The sequence below is a fragment of the Equus caballus genome, chromosome 1 (assembly GCF_041296265.1).
Source record: "Equus caballus isolate H_3958 breed thoroughbred chromosome 1, TB-T2T, whole genome shotgun sequence".
In the NCBI taxonomy this organism is placed as follows: domain Eukaryota; kingdom Metazoa; phylum Chordata; class Mammalia; order Perissodactyla; family Equidae; genus Equus; species Equus caballus.
The window spans coordinates 9,265,399-9,281,746 of NC_091684.1; the positions used below are offsets into that span (position 1 = coordinate 9,265,399).

The 16,348-nt window shown below is 50.1% G+C and overlaps 1 protein-coding gene across 5 annotated transcripts in view; it reads right to left on the minus strand.

Annotated features, from left to right (window-relative positions):
* LHPP (phospholysine phosphohistidine inorganic pyrophosphate phosphatase) overlaps positions 1-16,348 on the minus strand; it is a 139,563-nt gene that overhangs the window by 87,886 nt on the left and 35,329 nt on the right. For 2 of the 5 annotated variants that reach the window (XM_001489690.5, XM_070275835.1), the window contains exon 6: positions 5,913-6,004. The exons of 2 other annotated variants lie outside the window; for them this stretch is intronic. In XM_001489690.5, the coding sequence (XP_001489740.3) occupies positions 5,913-6,004 (92 nt within the window). Of the gene's footprint in view, positions 1-3,166; positions 3,792-5,912; positions 6,005-16,348 lie in introns of those variants that run through there. One more of the 5 variants, XM_023637470.2, reaches the window with a different exon arrangement.

Consider the following 16,348-nt stretch of genomic DNA (forward strand, 5'->3'; position numbering starts at 1 on the left):
GGGTGAGCCCCCAAGTTTAGCATTAACCCCTTCTCCCCTGCTGGACCAGCTTGGATGCAGCTGGGGTGGCAGCTGGGCCTGTCTCCAGTTTGTGCCTGGCCTACTGCCCCACCTGAAGGTGCCCAGGGCTTCCTCCCCAGCCAGGAGCATCTCCCAGCGTCCCAAGGCTCAGGAAGTGTTCATCCACGAGGACAGGAGATTCTGCTCAGTGCACACATGGCAGTGCTGTGACATGACACAGGGATGGAGGGCTCCTGATTCCTGTGTCTGCTGACCTGGGCCACCACCCCCAACCCCAGCCCTCATAGCTAGCACTGTGCCTGCTGAAAAATTAACACCCAGCTCACTCACTTCCCTCAAACACTACCTGGCACTAGAAGTAAAATCTATTTCATTCCAAAGAGAAAGCAGAGCCTCTTCGTAAGAAAAACTTTGAACTCAGTGGCTGCAAAGCCACGGGAGCCCCAGGGGGATGCTGGCAGTAGCTGTTTCAGGGTGCATCTGAGTCGGGCTCTGGGGTAGTTCCACTCCAGTCTCCAGTTCCTCTGTCAAGTTCTCTGCATCCCCTCATCTTCCAGCCTCTGTAAGGTGGCTGGAATCCCAGATTTGTCAGCTGCCCCACTGGGCAGAAAGTGCCCAGCAGAACCCGGGCCCCAGCTAAGCTTTGGGGCAAATGGAGCCCCGAGCCCCAGCCCAGGAGGGGCCCTTGGGAGGACATCTGGAATCCCGGTCCCAGGAAACTTTCCCTCTCGAGTCCAAAAGGGCAAACTGTCAAAAATGTTCTGGGCTCATAAACCATCTTCCAACCTTGAGTAAATAGCAAGAGAAAATCCAATGCGGGCTCCGTGTAGCTGGTTTATTTATACAGCAACTACACAACTGGAGGGGACTTTCAGTGACACCTATGACTGTGCCTAAGAACCCGGGTGCCGGCTGTGGTGTGCAGCGTGGAATGGGGAACGGAGTGATGTGGGGACAGTTCAGGGTGACACTATCCCGTCTGTGGCATGTCCCCAGGAGGGGCCAGGTGGGGACATACGGAGGTATGAAGGCTCTGTCACACACGCTGCCAGCTACTCCTCCTCCACTGGGGACAGACAGGCCGTCTCAGAACTGGGAAGAGTGTCCCTTGCCTGAATTTTCCAGAATGGGGTACACAGGAGCCAGCCCCGGCCCCCATGGAAGATGAGGCCTGTCCCTCAGAGAAGGAGGGAGAAAAGGAGGGGGGCTACAGTGCCCGGGAGTGGGGGAACCGGTCCGCCCAGCCAAGCTGCCCATCAGTCAGCCATGGAGCCCTGCCTGGGCCCTGAATCGAGGCTGGGACCGTGACTGCTATGGCTGCAGAATGTGACCACAAGGACAGGATGTTCCCAGTAGGAAAAAGGTGGTGGCAAAGGCACCCAACTAGGGAAGGAGAAGTCGGGCTCCAGCCCAACCTCTGCGAACCGTCACGAGGTGGCCCTGGGCCAGGCTTTAGCTGTCTCATCTGAAAAGGCCCCTGGTAGTGCACAAGCCAGCACCCTCTGGGTCTCCAGGACACACTGGGACCAGAAAGACTTGCCAGCAATGGCCACAGGGCCCCCAGTGAAGGAAACACCCTTGTGTGTCTGGAGCCTGTGGTCAGGGTGGGATCTCAAGGAGTGTGGAGGAGTAGCAGCCTCCTGGCCTCAGGCTGGAGGACGGTTCTGCCAACAGACCCAATGCGTCAGACATGCCAGGAACAAGGCAGGTGGGCAGAAGGCCCAAAAGGCCTTCACCTGCCAGCCAGGTGAGGGCCACACCCTGGCTGGGCTGGACTTCCAAATAGAGCAGGTATGAAAAGAAAGCTTTGTGTCGTTCCATCCACGGCTCAGGTCGCCTGCTGGGCGGGGGCAGGTTTGCAAGCCGTCTGCCCTGTGAGCCTCTCCTGCCCGAACGTGTGGGGTTGGCATAGTGACCCAGCCCTCTGGGCAAAGTGCGAGGCCCCTCCTGCGAAGGAGCTGAGCCTTCCTGGCGGGGCAGGCCCTCGAAGCCCTCCTTCCCAAGTTGCGGCCGCCCTGTGGCCTCTCCAATTCTGAGGCTTCAGTCTCCTCTCTTTGGGCCATTTTGTGATAAAAGCAGAAAGAGGCAAGGGGGATGAAGACATGGAAGGTTACAGGGAGATCTCACAGCCACGGGCAAGTCCAGATCTCACACCCACCAGCAGACATCTGACTGGCTGCCTCAGAAACAGAATCGTTCATGTGTGTGTGCAAGCACATATGTGTGTGTGCATGTGTGTGCACAACTAGAAAACACTGGCCTAAGGGGGCATCCTCAGCGGGGCCATCAGGAGGCCCTATGTCACCCCCTCCAGCCTCCCTCCCTTTCCAGTGCTACAGACTGACAGTGCCCAGATTCGCACTCGGCTCAGCCTCCCCATCCTGCCCTGGGCCTCAAGCCAGCAGAAAAGCCCCTTGGCCCCAGGTAAGCGCCAAACCCACTCACTGCACGGCTCTCTGCACCTCTGCCCATGACAAGGCCATTCTCCACGCCCCCCAGCCCCCAATTCAGCCAAGGCTAGCCCAAGGCCACCAAGAGAGGACATGGGACCTTCCAAAGCCCAGCTGACCCATCCAGTGACCCTTGGCTCCTGTGAGGCCATGCAGGGCCTCTCAGAGGAGAGGTCCTAGCACACAGGAAGGAGACACCTTGCTCGCATATGGGACACAGCCTCTGCCCCTGCCTGGCTTACGTCTTGTGCAGACATGGGCCATGCTGACCTCCAAACCCAGTGCTGCCCGCTCAACAGAGGGGCGGAGAGCTCCAGGGGTGGGCCAGGACAGCCCGGGAAGGAGCTGCCTGGAAGGGTGGAAGGAAGGGACGATGCTCAGTGGCGAGGGTGCTGGCTGACTTCTGAGGCTGTTCACCAGCCCTGAGCCAGACACACATCTGCAGAGAGACAATGCAGGGTGCCACGGAGGCCTCTGTGGATTTCCCACCTCTTAGGGGCTGCAGAGCACACAGCCGGTCTGGCCAGCTGGCCATGCCCCGACCAGGGTACGGTCCACGCTCCAAGAGTGCCATCTGCAGGGAGAAGGGGGCAGTGCAGGGGCCCCTCTGTCCAACAGAAATACACCGACCTCTAATGTGAGCCGAAGAGGCAAGCTAGAACTTTCTAGTAGCCACATTAACAAAGATAAAAATATCAGCACTTCAACATTTCAATGTAATTAGTACAAAAAATTATGAATGAATGAGCTCTTTCACATTCTTTTCCTCCCACTCAGTCTTTGAAATATGGTGAGTAGTTCACATTTCCAGCACATCTCAATTAGGACCAGCCACATTTCAAGCGCTCAGCAGCCACCTGCAGATTGTGACTACCGTACCAGACAGCTTGGCCTTATATAGTGGCCAACGGCAGAGACGTCTCCCGCCTGCTTTCTCACACACAGAACCCGGCCTCCTGCTCTGCTGGGTGACCTCCCCCGTGGGTGGCTCACTGGCTACCTTAACTGAGCGACAGTTCTCCTCCCTCCATCCTGCATAGTTAACAAAGCAGATTTATGTCCTTACAAACAAGCAAATCAAAAGATCTGAAATTGGGGCCAGCCCGGTGGCATAGCGGTTAAGTTCGCAGGTTCCGCTTCTCGGTGGCCCAGGATTCGCTGGTTCAGATCCCAGGTGCGGACATGACACTGCTTGGCACACCATGCTGTGGTAGGCATTCCACGCATAAAGTAGAGGAAGATGGGCAAGGATGTTAGCTCAGGGCCAGGCTTCCTCAGCAAAAAAGAGGAGGACTGGCAGTAAATTCAGGGCTAATCTTCCTAAAAAAAAAAAAAAAAAAAATCTGAAATTTTAAATACCATCAAGAAAAGAAAAGCCTCATCTTCTCCACTCAGGGCTAGGTGGTTGTATCTGAAAGTGAGACGGACATCACCATCCATCATCACCTCACCTTTGCTGAGGGCTTGCTGGGTGCCAGGCAGGAAAGAGGACTTACATATAGTATCTCCTTAGGTATTTAAAATTATGAAGAACAGTCATGAAAATAAGCCATAAAACATCGTTCAAGAAAAAAGTCGGTTATGAAATAATATAATCCCTTTTTGTAAAAAGAAAAAAACCAAAATATTAGCCACATGTTTATCTACACAGAGAAGGCAGTCTGGAAGGATTTGGCCATCCGTTAATGGGGTTTCTCTCTCCGGGGGACAGGGTCATGGGAGACTGAAAAGTGCCAACCCTGGTGGTGTATGGTGGGATACAGCCTCGCACACACCCCCCTGCCCACTTGTGGGCTTCCCCACTGTGTGTGTGGGCCTTCTTCAGAGTCCCAGCAACCTAGAAGCCTTCTTGGGGCCTAGGGCAGGGCCAGTACATTCAGTTTATAGGGGCACAGCTTAGGCTGGCCAGAAAGACCCCCAAGTGAGTTCACATTCAATTGGGACAGATATGTTTTCTCCCCAAGAAATCAGAAATCCTGTGCAAAACACCGCATAGTTCTCACTCTTCACCTCCTTCAGAGCCACACCGCTGTGTTTTCAATAAGGAGGTGTCCCTCCTGTGTTTATCAGTCACTGATGCTCACTGAGCAGGTGCTGGCTGCTGGGCTGGGCTCCTGATGGGACAGTGACCCTGGGGCGGCACCACGAGCCAGGCAGCACTGAGGAACAGCATTACCTAAAGGGCGCCCAGTCCCACTGCTCAGCAATAGGACTAGGCCCTGCAAGTTTGGGCGAAAGGCGAGATTAGGGACCTTGGGGCCCCCAGCTGCCCTCCTGGAGAGAATGTTTCTGAGGTTTGTGAGTAGGGTCTCCCTCCTCAATTAGGCCAGACATGGCAGAGGGGACTCAGGAAACCCTTCTTTGAGGACCTGGGGAAGAAAGAAGCTCCATATTTCAGGCGTGCCAGGGGCTCCAAGAGGGCCTCTAGTGCTCTGGGATGGTCTAGGAGGTGGGTTCCAGAACTTTCTGGCCCCAAACCCCAGGTGCACCGAGACTTCCTCACTCACCTTATGTCCATCTACGGCCCCAACCCACAAGTTCTTTGGGTCCCTCACATAGGAGAGGGGCCTCAGAGTGAGAGCCAGCCCTCTAATATATTTCTCTGACCCTGTCTAAGCAGATCGCTAGGGACACAGGTAACAACCCCTCCCTCCAAATCCAAGGACCCCTGGGTAGCCATGTTTTAACCAAGTCTCTCCAGCATCCAGAAAACTGTCCTTTCTCTGAATGGCCACAAACGATACTATCTAGAATAAGGCAAGACAACACTTTGACATCTAAGGCACTCTCAACAGCCAAGCGAGCCAGAGCCGGTCACCACAGGGCACCCCCATGTGCCCGCAGCGCCCGACCCCCAACAGGCGCCCATCAGCGACCTGCTCACGACCAGACTGACTTTTGACCAAGAAAAGACACAAGCTCCTCTGGAGGCGGTGGTTCAGTTCCAAGCGTCCCTGACTGAGGATTGTCGCCTCTGGATTCTGTGTCTCTTGCAGATCAGAGAAGTCGGGGCAGAAGGAGAAAGAGGGTGACGAGGCGGGCAGAGCGCCCACAGCGGTAACCTGCAGGCGCATGCGCAGCGGAGGATCCCACCGCCCTGCCGAAATGGGGCAGCTCTAGTCCCGCCAGACTGGCTGCCGGCGGGGCCTGCGTCGCCGGAGCCTTTGTTTTTGTGTGCGGTACACAGCTATGCACATCCTAGTTTCGAAACTCGGACCGGATTAAAAGCTGCTTTCCCTTACCACTCTCCGCTACAGGAGGGCAGGCAGGCCCGTCCTTAGAGCACAGTTACGTCAAAGTCAGCAGATGCCCACATATTGCTCTTCTACTTGGAAAGAATAACCCTCTCTATTTTGAAGAACAAAACAGAAAAATGTGGCCACGCGGGGAATCCACGAGGCAGGCAGGCAGGCTGAGGAACCAGGCCGCGCGGCGACTCACCTGAACTTGCCGGTCCGCACCTGCAGCGCTCTCATTCCACACTGCTGGGCACCGCCCACGTCACCCACGATATCGTCCCCAATCATGACGGCCTGTCAGACAGCGAAATGCACTCAGAAAAGGTGGCAGAAGGGTTTTATTCCTGTGCTCCTTCATCCTTTCTGGCATCATAAACTGCTTGACTTGATGTTTAAAACCACCATAATACAAATTAAACAAAGTAATATTGTCATCGCACTGATTAAAAGTCAACTCACCTTGAATATGTCTCCCACTGGCCCCCATGGGCCGACACTCTGAATGGTGCATATTTAGGCCATTTAAAATCGATCAGCAGACATCAACGTGATATGGTGCCCATGACACGTGATGAGGCTGACACTGTCTCGCCTCCACTTGAACATAAGCTGAATTCTACCTGCAGCTCAACACCGTGTAACCAGGTTATTTTGCCAACTGTTGTTTTTGTGAAAACTAAGTAAATCTCTTTCTGTTTTTTGAGTTCATAATAGTTTACATCAATGTGAGGTTTCAGTTGTACATTATTGCTTGACTGTCACCATATAAGTGCTCCACTTCATCTGCTGTGCCCCCCCAACCCCCTTCCCCTGGTAACCACTGAACTGTTTTCTCTGTCCATGTGTTTGTTCATATTCCACATACGAGTGAAATCATCTGGTGTTTGTCTTTCTCAGTCTGGCTTATTTCGCTTAGCATAATTCCCTCTAAGTCCTTCCATGTTATCGCAAATGGGATGAATTTGTCTTTTTATGGCTGAGTAGTATTCCATTGTATGTATATACCACATCTTCTTTATCCAATCATCATTCAAGGGGCACTTGGGTTGTTTCCATGTCTTGGCTATTGTGAATACTGCTGCAATGAACATAGGGGTGCATATTTACTTCAGATTGTTCATTTTAAGATGTTTGGGTAGATACCCAGTAGTGGGATAGCTGGGTCATATGGTATTTGTATTTTTAGTTTTTTGAGGAATCTCCATACTGTTTTCCATAGTGGCTGCACCAGTTTGCATTCCCACCAGCAGTGTGTGAGGATTCCCTTCTCTCCACACCCTCTCCAACATTTGTTATTTTTAGTCTTAGTGATTATAGCCATTTTAACAGGCGTAAGTAAGGTGGTATCTTAGTGTAGTTTTGATTTGCATTTCCCTGATGATTAGTGATGCTGAACATCTTTTCATGTGTTCATTGGCCATCAAAACTAAGTAAATCTCTTGGCAAATCTTTGTAGCCCACAATTTAGAAGGTTTTACTTTCAACAGTGGAGATACTACTTATAAAAAACAAAATAACATGCAAATAAAAATACACACACACACACAGGAAATGCTCATAGCCTGGATATCATTTCAAAAAGCGGCCTTTGGTATATGTATTCTCCCACCTGAAACAACTAGAAAAGCAGTTAAACTATGAAACGACGGTTTTCAAGACACTGGGCATCAAGTGATGAAGGACGATTTCGGCGAGTCAGGAAACCAATGAACCAAGGAACCCTGCGACTCCCCACTTACTCCCTTCAGAGCTTCTAGACGCACAGGGAGGGTGGAGCCAGGTGGAGGCTGGCACACTCCCTGAATTGAGGAGATGGAGCCAAGAGCTGGGAGACCCGGACAGCCGGCGTTGGTAGGACAGAGTATCTGGGAGAGAGGGCTACCCAGAGAGGAATGCAGAGATCTGCAGAGGGTCCCCAAATGATGCGGCATTCTGCCAACTGCTGATCAGCACGTGCGAGCAAGGAAACCATCCAAGGCTAGGGAAAGCAGCACACTGAAAAATGAAAGAAAACAGTGCCTGGACCTCACACAGTGTTGAGAATCAGGCCTGTTCCCACCAGCCAGACTGGAAAATCTCATCATTCACAGGGCACTGGGTAGCCTTCTCAGAAGCATCCTGCCTCAGGAGTGGTGAATAACTGGCCCTAGACTAACCTCTGCTCGGGCGCTGCCTCCCAAATCTTAAAATCAGACCTGGAAGGATCAAACTGTTTCCAAGTAATTTAACTGCCTCCCACAACAAAGCTCAAAAACATTTATGGGCATACGAAAATATCCAGCAGCCCTAAACGTAAAATTCACAATGTCTGGTATGCAATTAGAAAAAATGATCAGACACACAAAGAAGACAAATATCACACATAATGAGAAAAATCAATCGAAACTGACTCAGAGCTGACACAGATGTGAGAATTAGCAGACGAGCGCATTACCTCAGTTACTGTAACCACATTCCATATGTTCCAAAAGTTAAGCAGAGACATGGAAGATAAAAGAGAAGATCCAAATCAAGCTTCTAGAGATGAAAACTACCCGACTGCCCGACTGGTAGGATGTCTGGAATGAAAAATACACTGGCTGACAATAATTCCAGATTAGACAGTGCAGAAGAAAAGATTAATGAACTTGAAGGCAGCAATAGAAACTATCCAAAATGAAACACAAAGAGAAAAAGTAATTTAAAAAAAATGAACAGAGCATCAGCAAGCTATGACATGACTCTAAGGGGCCTAATATGCATGTAATTGGAGTCCCTGAATGCTAGATGAGAGAGGAGGAGACAGAAACAATATTTGGGGAAATAAAGGCTGAAAAACTTCCAAACGCAATAAAAATGATAAATCCAGAGGTCCAAGATCCCAACCAACACCAAACACAAGAAACATGAAGAGAAGTACATTAAGGCACAACATAAACCAAATTGCTGAAAACCAGTGACAAGGAGAAAATGTTAAAAACAGCCAGAGAAAAAGAGATGTCATGTACAGAGAAACAAAGACAAGACCTCAGATTTCTTGTTGAAAACAATCAAGTGAGAAGACGGGGGCACCCTCTTTCAAGTACTGAAATGGGGGAAAAACACCAACCTGGAATTCCATACCCAGCAAACCTATCTTTCAAAAACATGTGAAATAAAGATGTTTTCAGATATCTGCAGCTAAAAGTCTTCCTCACCAACAGATCCACACACAAGAAATGTGAAAGGAAGTCCTTTAGGGAAGAGGACCATGTTACTAAATGGAAAGATGGATCCAGAGAAAGGATTGGAGGGCCTCAGACAGGGTGACGCATGGGCACGTGTTGACCTTTCCGCCTGCTTATGTCCCTACATCTCCTGGCCAACGCCGACCAGTCTTTCAGGACTCAGCTCAGGGCATCACCACCTTTCAACCCCCTGGCCGGTTCTGGGGCCCTCCAAAAGCACACTCTGATTACCCCCAGCAAGGCATGCACCTGACTGCATTATACTGGCCCTACCTCTTATCTCACTCCAGAATGTGTGAGCTCCCTGAGGGTGGGGCCCCGTGCTGATAACTGGCACTTAGCTGACGACCAACAAAAGCTTAATGAGTAGATCAGTGTTCTGAACTGAGGCATGGCTGTCCATGTCTGGAGACACTCGGGGGGCATGGCCAATAGGACTTCTCATTGGTCACCAACAAAAAGAGTTGGGGGGTAGGTAGTACAGTCCACTTCAGTCTTGCTGAAACTTGAGTCCGTACTGGGTCTCCTTTTGCCATATCAACAGGATTGTCAATATTATTGTTTAAATTGATTTATACTTTTTTACATAAATGTATTTTTAAAGGAAAAAAGAGCAGCCTCCCTCACTCAACTACCACAAAAAGCTGATTAAAAGCTTCGAAATATTTTCAGGAGATTCTGCCAGGGGAAGAAGACTCGAACACCTCAGACACCAGATGTGTTCCAGATCTGCTCTCCAGCCCAGTCAGGAACTTCCCTGGTCAGAGGCCAGACAGGCCTGAGAAACCAGACTCCTGTGACAGGGTGAGCGTCCCAATGTTGCTGGGACAGCAGCTCTGAAAGCGACAGTTACTCCACAAGCTTCCTCTCTGGAACTGAGATGCTAGGCAGGGCTGACCGATGAATAAACACACAAACCAAAATCAAGGAAAATCAAAATGAAGACCATGAGGCACTCACAAGTGGGGGTGTCTTACCATGAGTACGGACCCTGCCTGCGAGGACTGAGTCCAGATAGAACTGCCTTCCATCTCGGAGTGGGGGGTAAGGGGTAGTGGAAACAGAGACAGGCCCTGTGTGACCAGCAGAACGAACACACAGAGCTCAAGTCTCAGACGGGGCCAGAGCAACTAGGCTCAAATCCCAGCTCGGCTCTTTGCAAGCTCTGTGATCTTGGGTAAGCCTCCACTTCAACCTGAGAATGGGTATAACTGGTGTGGTGTTTAAAGGAGATCATATAAGTTAAGCATCAAGGACAGTGCCTGGACATAATAACTTATCTATACAGGTTTAAAAGGAAAAAAATATTGGGAAACGTTCTGTTAAGGAAACTCCTAGTCTGGCCCTGTTGGAGACAGTCCACAGTCTTTACAACGGCACTCCATCCTCCAGTGACCCAGCACCTGGGTATCCTTTGTGTGCCAGGCAGGAAGGACACAATCAGTGAAAGAGACACTGTCCTCACTCTCGTGAAGCTCCCAGTTAAATGCAGAAGGCAGATGTTCACCAGATAATTTCACCGACACATAGCCAGGCCCTGTGACAAAGCACAGGGAAGAAAAGTGCAGGAAGCTGTGAGTCCTGACCTTGTGGGTTGGTGGTGGTCAAGGAAGGCTTCCTGGAGGAGGTGAGGTTTTGAACTTCAAAACCAGGGGTCAACCAGGTTAGGGAGTGTAGCAAAAGGGGTAAGAGCATTCCAGGCAGGGGACACCACACATCTGCTAACTACCCATCTGCCACCATTCACCAGAGAAGGCCACACAATGAATTCCAAAAAGCACAGGCTAATAAGCCTGAAGCAACTATCCTTGGAAACATCTGTTGAATAGGCCTTCAAATAACTGGAGGAATCACGAGGATCTTGTGGAAAAGGACAAAGACTGAGCTGGTGCCAGGTAAATACGAGGCTTTTCTAACCATCAGCACGGGATACCTTGGGGGTAACAAGACCCATCACTTAATCATGTTCAACAGAGGCCAGAGGGACCTCCATCAGAGAGGCCACGGGGACACTGGCCGAGGGAGAAAGCCTGGAGGAGCTGGCCAGCGACCAGCAGTGCTGAGGACTCTGCCCACTGCAGGCAGCCACAGCCCCTGCGGGACACAGGAGGCACCTCAACAGCACTGTGAGCCTCCCCAATGAATAACGGAAACTTCGTGCATTTCACCCGTTTTCTCTGACCTTTTCTCCATCTAATCCCATGTTTACCAAAGTGAGTTATGCATCCTGGTGATATACTACTTGATTTTTGGTAGAACAAGAACATACATTTTTAATGTACGTGTTTTGTATTTATTTTTAGAGTAATCTATTTCTGGTAAGTGAGTGATTCTAGTTTTCCATTTATAGTAGTGATCAAAAGTTCTTTTAAAATACATTTATTTAAGTTAAAAAAAAAAAAAATCAATTTTGGGCTGGCCCCATGGCCGAGTGGTTAAGTTCGCGCGCTCCGCTGCAGGCGGCCCAGTGTTTCCTTAGTTCGAATCCTGGGCGCGGACATGGCACTGCTCATCAGACCACGCTGAGGCGGCGTCCCACATACCACAACTAGAAGAACCCACAACGAAGAATATACAACTATGTACCGGGGGGCTTTGGGGAGAAAAAGGAAATAATAAAAAATCTTTAAAAAAAAAAAATCAATTTAAAGAAACATTAAGTATATAATAGCACCAGTAGCAAGATTTTTTTTCTAGAATGACGGATGTTGGAGAAGACACTACCAAATCCAAATCTGTGTGTTTATCAAGCTGCCATACATCTGTGTGGAAATCATCAGTCACCAGAGGAGACAGCCAGAGGCTACGTGTGTTCCCTGAAGTGGGACCAGCAGCAGAGCCTGCTGCACACACAGGCGATTCTAAGGGTGCATGTGAAGCCAAGGTCACCCGAGCAACCGCACGGCTCACCTGGGAGGAGAGGGCTGGAGCAGGGAGGCCCCGGCGCCTGGGCCAGCTGTACACGCCAGCATGAGATTCTACTTTGCCCTTCTCAAGAAGGTGTCTTGGAACCTGAACATTCACAGTGTTCCGGCTTAGGCCCCTGTCCATTGCTGCCAGAGGCTCCAGGGGCCATTCTGCTAGAAGGTTCCTTGGAAATGAAACGGGTCTTCCCATTATTACATCAGCATCTTCCGTGCTTTTGGTGAAAATAAAACATTGTGCACATGCACACATGCGTGCACACACTAAGGCAGCAGAAATTCTTCCCCCTCAGAATAGAGACTCCCAGAGCTTCCCTGATGAGGACACTTGTTGATGTGGCCCACAGAGATGGAACCAGAGGGACCCGGGCCCTTGGAGGAAGAACTCACATTGAGGAGCAGTAGCTGTGGTTCCGCATGACAAACTGATGCCAAATCCAGGCAGAGCCCCACAGCGTGTGTGGTGGGGGGGCGCGGGGCGTGGGATGCTGGGGGTGCAGCTGCCCGGAGCAGCGAGGCCTGTCTGGGCCAGCTTGTGGGCTCCGCATACCAAAGTGTGCTCAGGCCCCCGGGGATTTCACAGATTTACTATCGGTCAAGGGCAATAATCACGCAAGGAGGAGCAATTATTGCCAAATCATTTAGGATTTAAAAAATCATTGGCAAGAAGATAGAGGTCAGGAGGTGCGCTGCCGGGGGAAATAAAAAAACCCCACCTGTCAGGCCTGGGTTGCAGTTCCTTTCTGACTGCAATATGGTGAAAGGAAGACAGAGACACACGGGGAGGTCGGACTCCCACAGAACACGGAGAGCAGAGAGCTGGAGGGGGCACCACAGCCCTTCAGGCAGCTTTTTTGGTTTGGGTTCAAAAAGCCTCCTTGGGGTTGGCCCAGTGGTGCAGCGGTTAGGTTCTCACATTCTGCTTCGGTGGCCAGGGGTTCATCCGTTTGGATCCCAGGTGTGGACATGGTGTGCCTGGGAAGCCATGCTGTGGCAGGCGTCCCACATATAAAGTAGAGGAAGATGGGCATGGATGTTAGCTCAGGGCCAGTCTTCCTCAGCAAAAAGAGGACTGGCAGCAGATGTTAGCTCAGGGCTAATCTTCCTCAAAAAAAAAGAAAAAGAAAACAAAACAAAAGCATCCTTCTTAAATATCTGTCTGCCAGCCACAGTCTCCTCTTCCCCATCCAAGGTGCAGGGGCAGCACCCATTCTACAGATGGCGATGTCTGGGAGTACAAAACTTCCAGCACCAAAGAGCTTTCCCAAGAAAGCCCACAGTCCACAAGTTTCCTAGTTATCCCGGGACTCTGCCAGGAGGAGGACTTCCTCTCACGGGCAGCAAACAGCAGGGCTGGGGCTGAAGGGGCACCAGGCTCAGTCTGTACCTCAGCCCTGAGGGGCACGCACCCACAGGGAGAGGCCTCAAGATGACAACCAGCACTAGACCTGCAGCCTGCAGCCCAGAGGAACCCGGGCCCCGCAGACTCCTGGAGACGCCTCCTGGCTAAGGAATGTGCACAAGGAACAACGTCAACACAGTCAAACTCAAAGACCACTATTCTATAAAAAGTAAGAAACAGGCGTGTACGCGAGGATGCGGGGAAATGAGCACTGGTATGTGCAGCTGGTAAGGACGCGGACTGATACCTCCTTTCAGAAATGGAAACAGGCACTGAGCCTCATGGCCCCACAACCACCCCATGAGGACTGCTAAGCAAATAATCAGGAATATAGAGAAGGATGTATATACAAGGGTATTCACCTGGGCTGCGTATGAGAGGGAAACTGGAAGCAATTTACATGTCCAGTAGGGCACTGGCAAGGAACGCTATGGCAGGTCGTGATGCAATACTACATAGCCACGAAAGTTACTTAAAAGAGCTTCAATAAGGAAAAAGGAAATTGCTTTCAATAGAATATTAAGGGGGGAAGGTCAGGTTTCAAAAAGCAGATACAGAATTATCCCAATTTTGTGTTAAAAAAGACGTATATACAGACACAAAGAAATTGAAAAGGTTAAGCATGATTTGCATTTTTCTAGGTTAGTGGAACAATGAATGGTTTTGGGGTTTTTTTCTCATACTTTCTGAGTTTTTCCTATCTCCTTTAATGAACATGAGTTACTTCATAATCAAATAAAAACATACTTGTGTTTTGAGGACAAGAAAATAAAATCTACCCAAAAATGCTCTAGGAGAGAAAATGTCTTAGGAAAAGTGAAGACATGAGGTTTTAAAGATACTCTATGACTGAGATGAGCACAAAGACAACCTCAGAACAGGAATTTCCAGAAGCTCCTGGCAGTTTCAGACCCACTGTTGCGGTGTCACTGAGCACTCCTAGCCTGCGATCTCCCGGTGCTGGAAGCTCACACTGGCCCAGCCAGGGTCCCTAAACCAACACCCTAAGACCATGCACACAGCTGGAGGGGCGAGACCTGGGCCAGCAGAGGGGCTCAGCCAAGAGGGGCAGGGGAGGGCTATCCATGGACATTCTTGAGGCAGAGGCGGCCACGAGAGAAATGAGAGGCCCCAAGCGGCCCCATGTAGACATTCACTCCCCACACAGGCCTCCGCACCCGGGGAACAGGCTGTGCCCAGAGCCCCACAGCTGGGATTAACACCCTGAGAACCAGGGAGTGGACGATGAGGCCCAGTCCATGTTTTATGCCACCTGTGGATAAACCTACAAACCTCGCCCCCATGTCCAACAGGCCAACCTGAGGGCACTTACCCTCACCATCCAAGACCTTGTCTAACTTTATTTTCTATAGTTTATGTTCTGCCAACAATATACATTTTAATATTTTTCAAAATAGAAAATGATATTGTACTACTAACTATGCCTTTTCAAACTTCATTTCCCAAATCTAAAAATTCCACTGGCCTCTCCTTGAGAACTGGGGTACAGCAGAGCCCTGGAGGGGACTGGGTCCCGGCCTCACTCCTCCTCAGCAGAGTAATCTCAGGCTCGATGCTAGACTTTTCCGTGACTTCTCCAGTGCTGTGGTTCTCCACTGGGGGTGGTTTTACTCCCCGGAGGACATCCGACCAAGTCTGGAGACATTTGTGGTTTCACAACTGGGGGAGGGGGTGCTACTAAGCATCCTATAATGTACAGGACAGCCTCCCACCACAAAGAATGATCTGGCCCCAAAATGTCAACAGTGCTGAGGGTGAGAAATCCTTCCCTAAGCTTAGCATGGAAATGCAAGTACCTGCAACAGGGGATTGGAGAAAGGATCTCATGAAATAAATGGGTCAGTGACAGTACCCAGGTGTGCTGTGCCCAGCACACGTGGGGCTCAAATTATTCTAGGTCCTTCCTCTCTCAGCCTCAGGCTCCTCATCTGTGAAACGGGCGCCCAGCTTGGCAGCCCCAGGCTGCCTCCTGCGCTAACTAAGCACTCCGGCTTCAACGGTCCCAATTTCCATTAAACCTGCACAGTTTACAGCTGATGGAACTTCTTATGATTACGGAAAACTGCCAAAACCTTCACAGCATTTGGGCTTCACTACAAAGCTATTAAACCACCCACTGATTCAGAAGGCTTAAACCAGGAGAATTAGGTATTTCTACAAGTAACCTTTAAGGTACGTTATTCTTTGCTTTTATTACCAAATCATAGAAAGAGCCTGGTTACCTCTAAGAGGTTTGAAGTTCCAATCTATTAAGAGTAATACTGGCAATTCGTTATTTCTAGGCGATGGAGGGAAGGTTAAAATGAAAATTGGATTTGGGGAGTTATATCCATTCCGAGAGCAGGCTGGAAACTCAGTGGCAAGGAGCAAGCCTGGGTCTGGGAAGAAGCGGTTATCAAGGGAAATGACTGGTGATAACTTTATTGATTAAAGCGCCTTGAAAAATTTAAGGTTTGCCACAGCCTGGCACTTCGACAGCAAGATAGCCACTCACCGGCATTTTTCATTAAACAAAAAAAAAAAGAAGCAGGAACAGAGAATTGTTACCTTGTGCATAAAACGCAGTTCATTTGAAATGGCCTTATTTTGAAATACTGCTTTAAAATGTCTACACATCCTGAGGCTCAAATAACATCAACGAACATTTTAGAAAAACTGTGGGGCGGGAGTGTTAAGAACCTGTAATTGCTGCTCAGCTGTCTGTCAAGGGCAGAGACGAAAATGACATTTGAGGGTGAAAGGGAATGATCGCGTGGGAGGTAAAGAAGATTCAGCTTTGCCACGTGCTCAGAGCCACAGAGAAAACCGTTCCTTAGCTACTCAGGGCCCCAGACGCTGCGATGGACCGGACAGCACAGGGGCCACAAGCCCAGCAGACACAAAGACCAACTGCCAGGAATCCAAAAGCAGCCGCCAAATGAGAAGCCCGGATAACCTCACCCCGATAAGGGCGTGGGCTCCTCCTCGGGGTGTGGGGAGGGCAGTCTCTCATTCAGAATGTAAATGACGCCAACTGTGAAAATCCTGGAAAATGCCAAACAGGGAAAAAAAGTCAGGGGAAGAATCACGCACGGCTAACCTATCC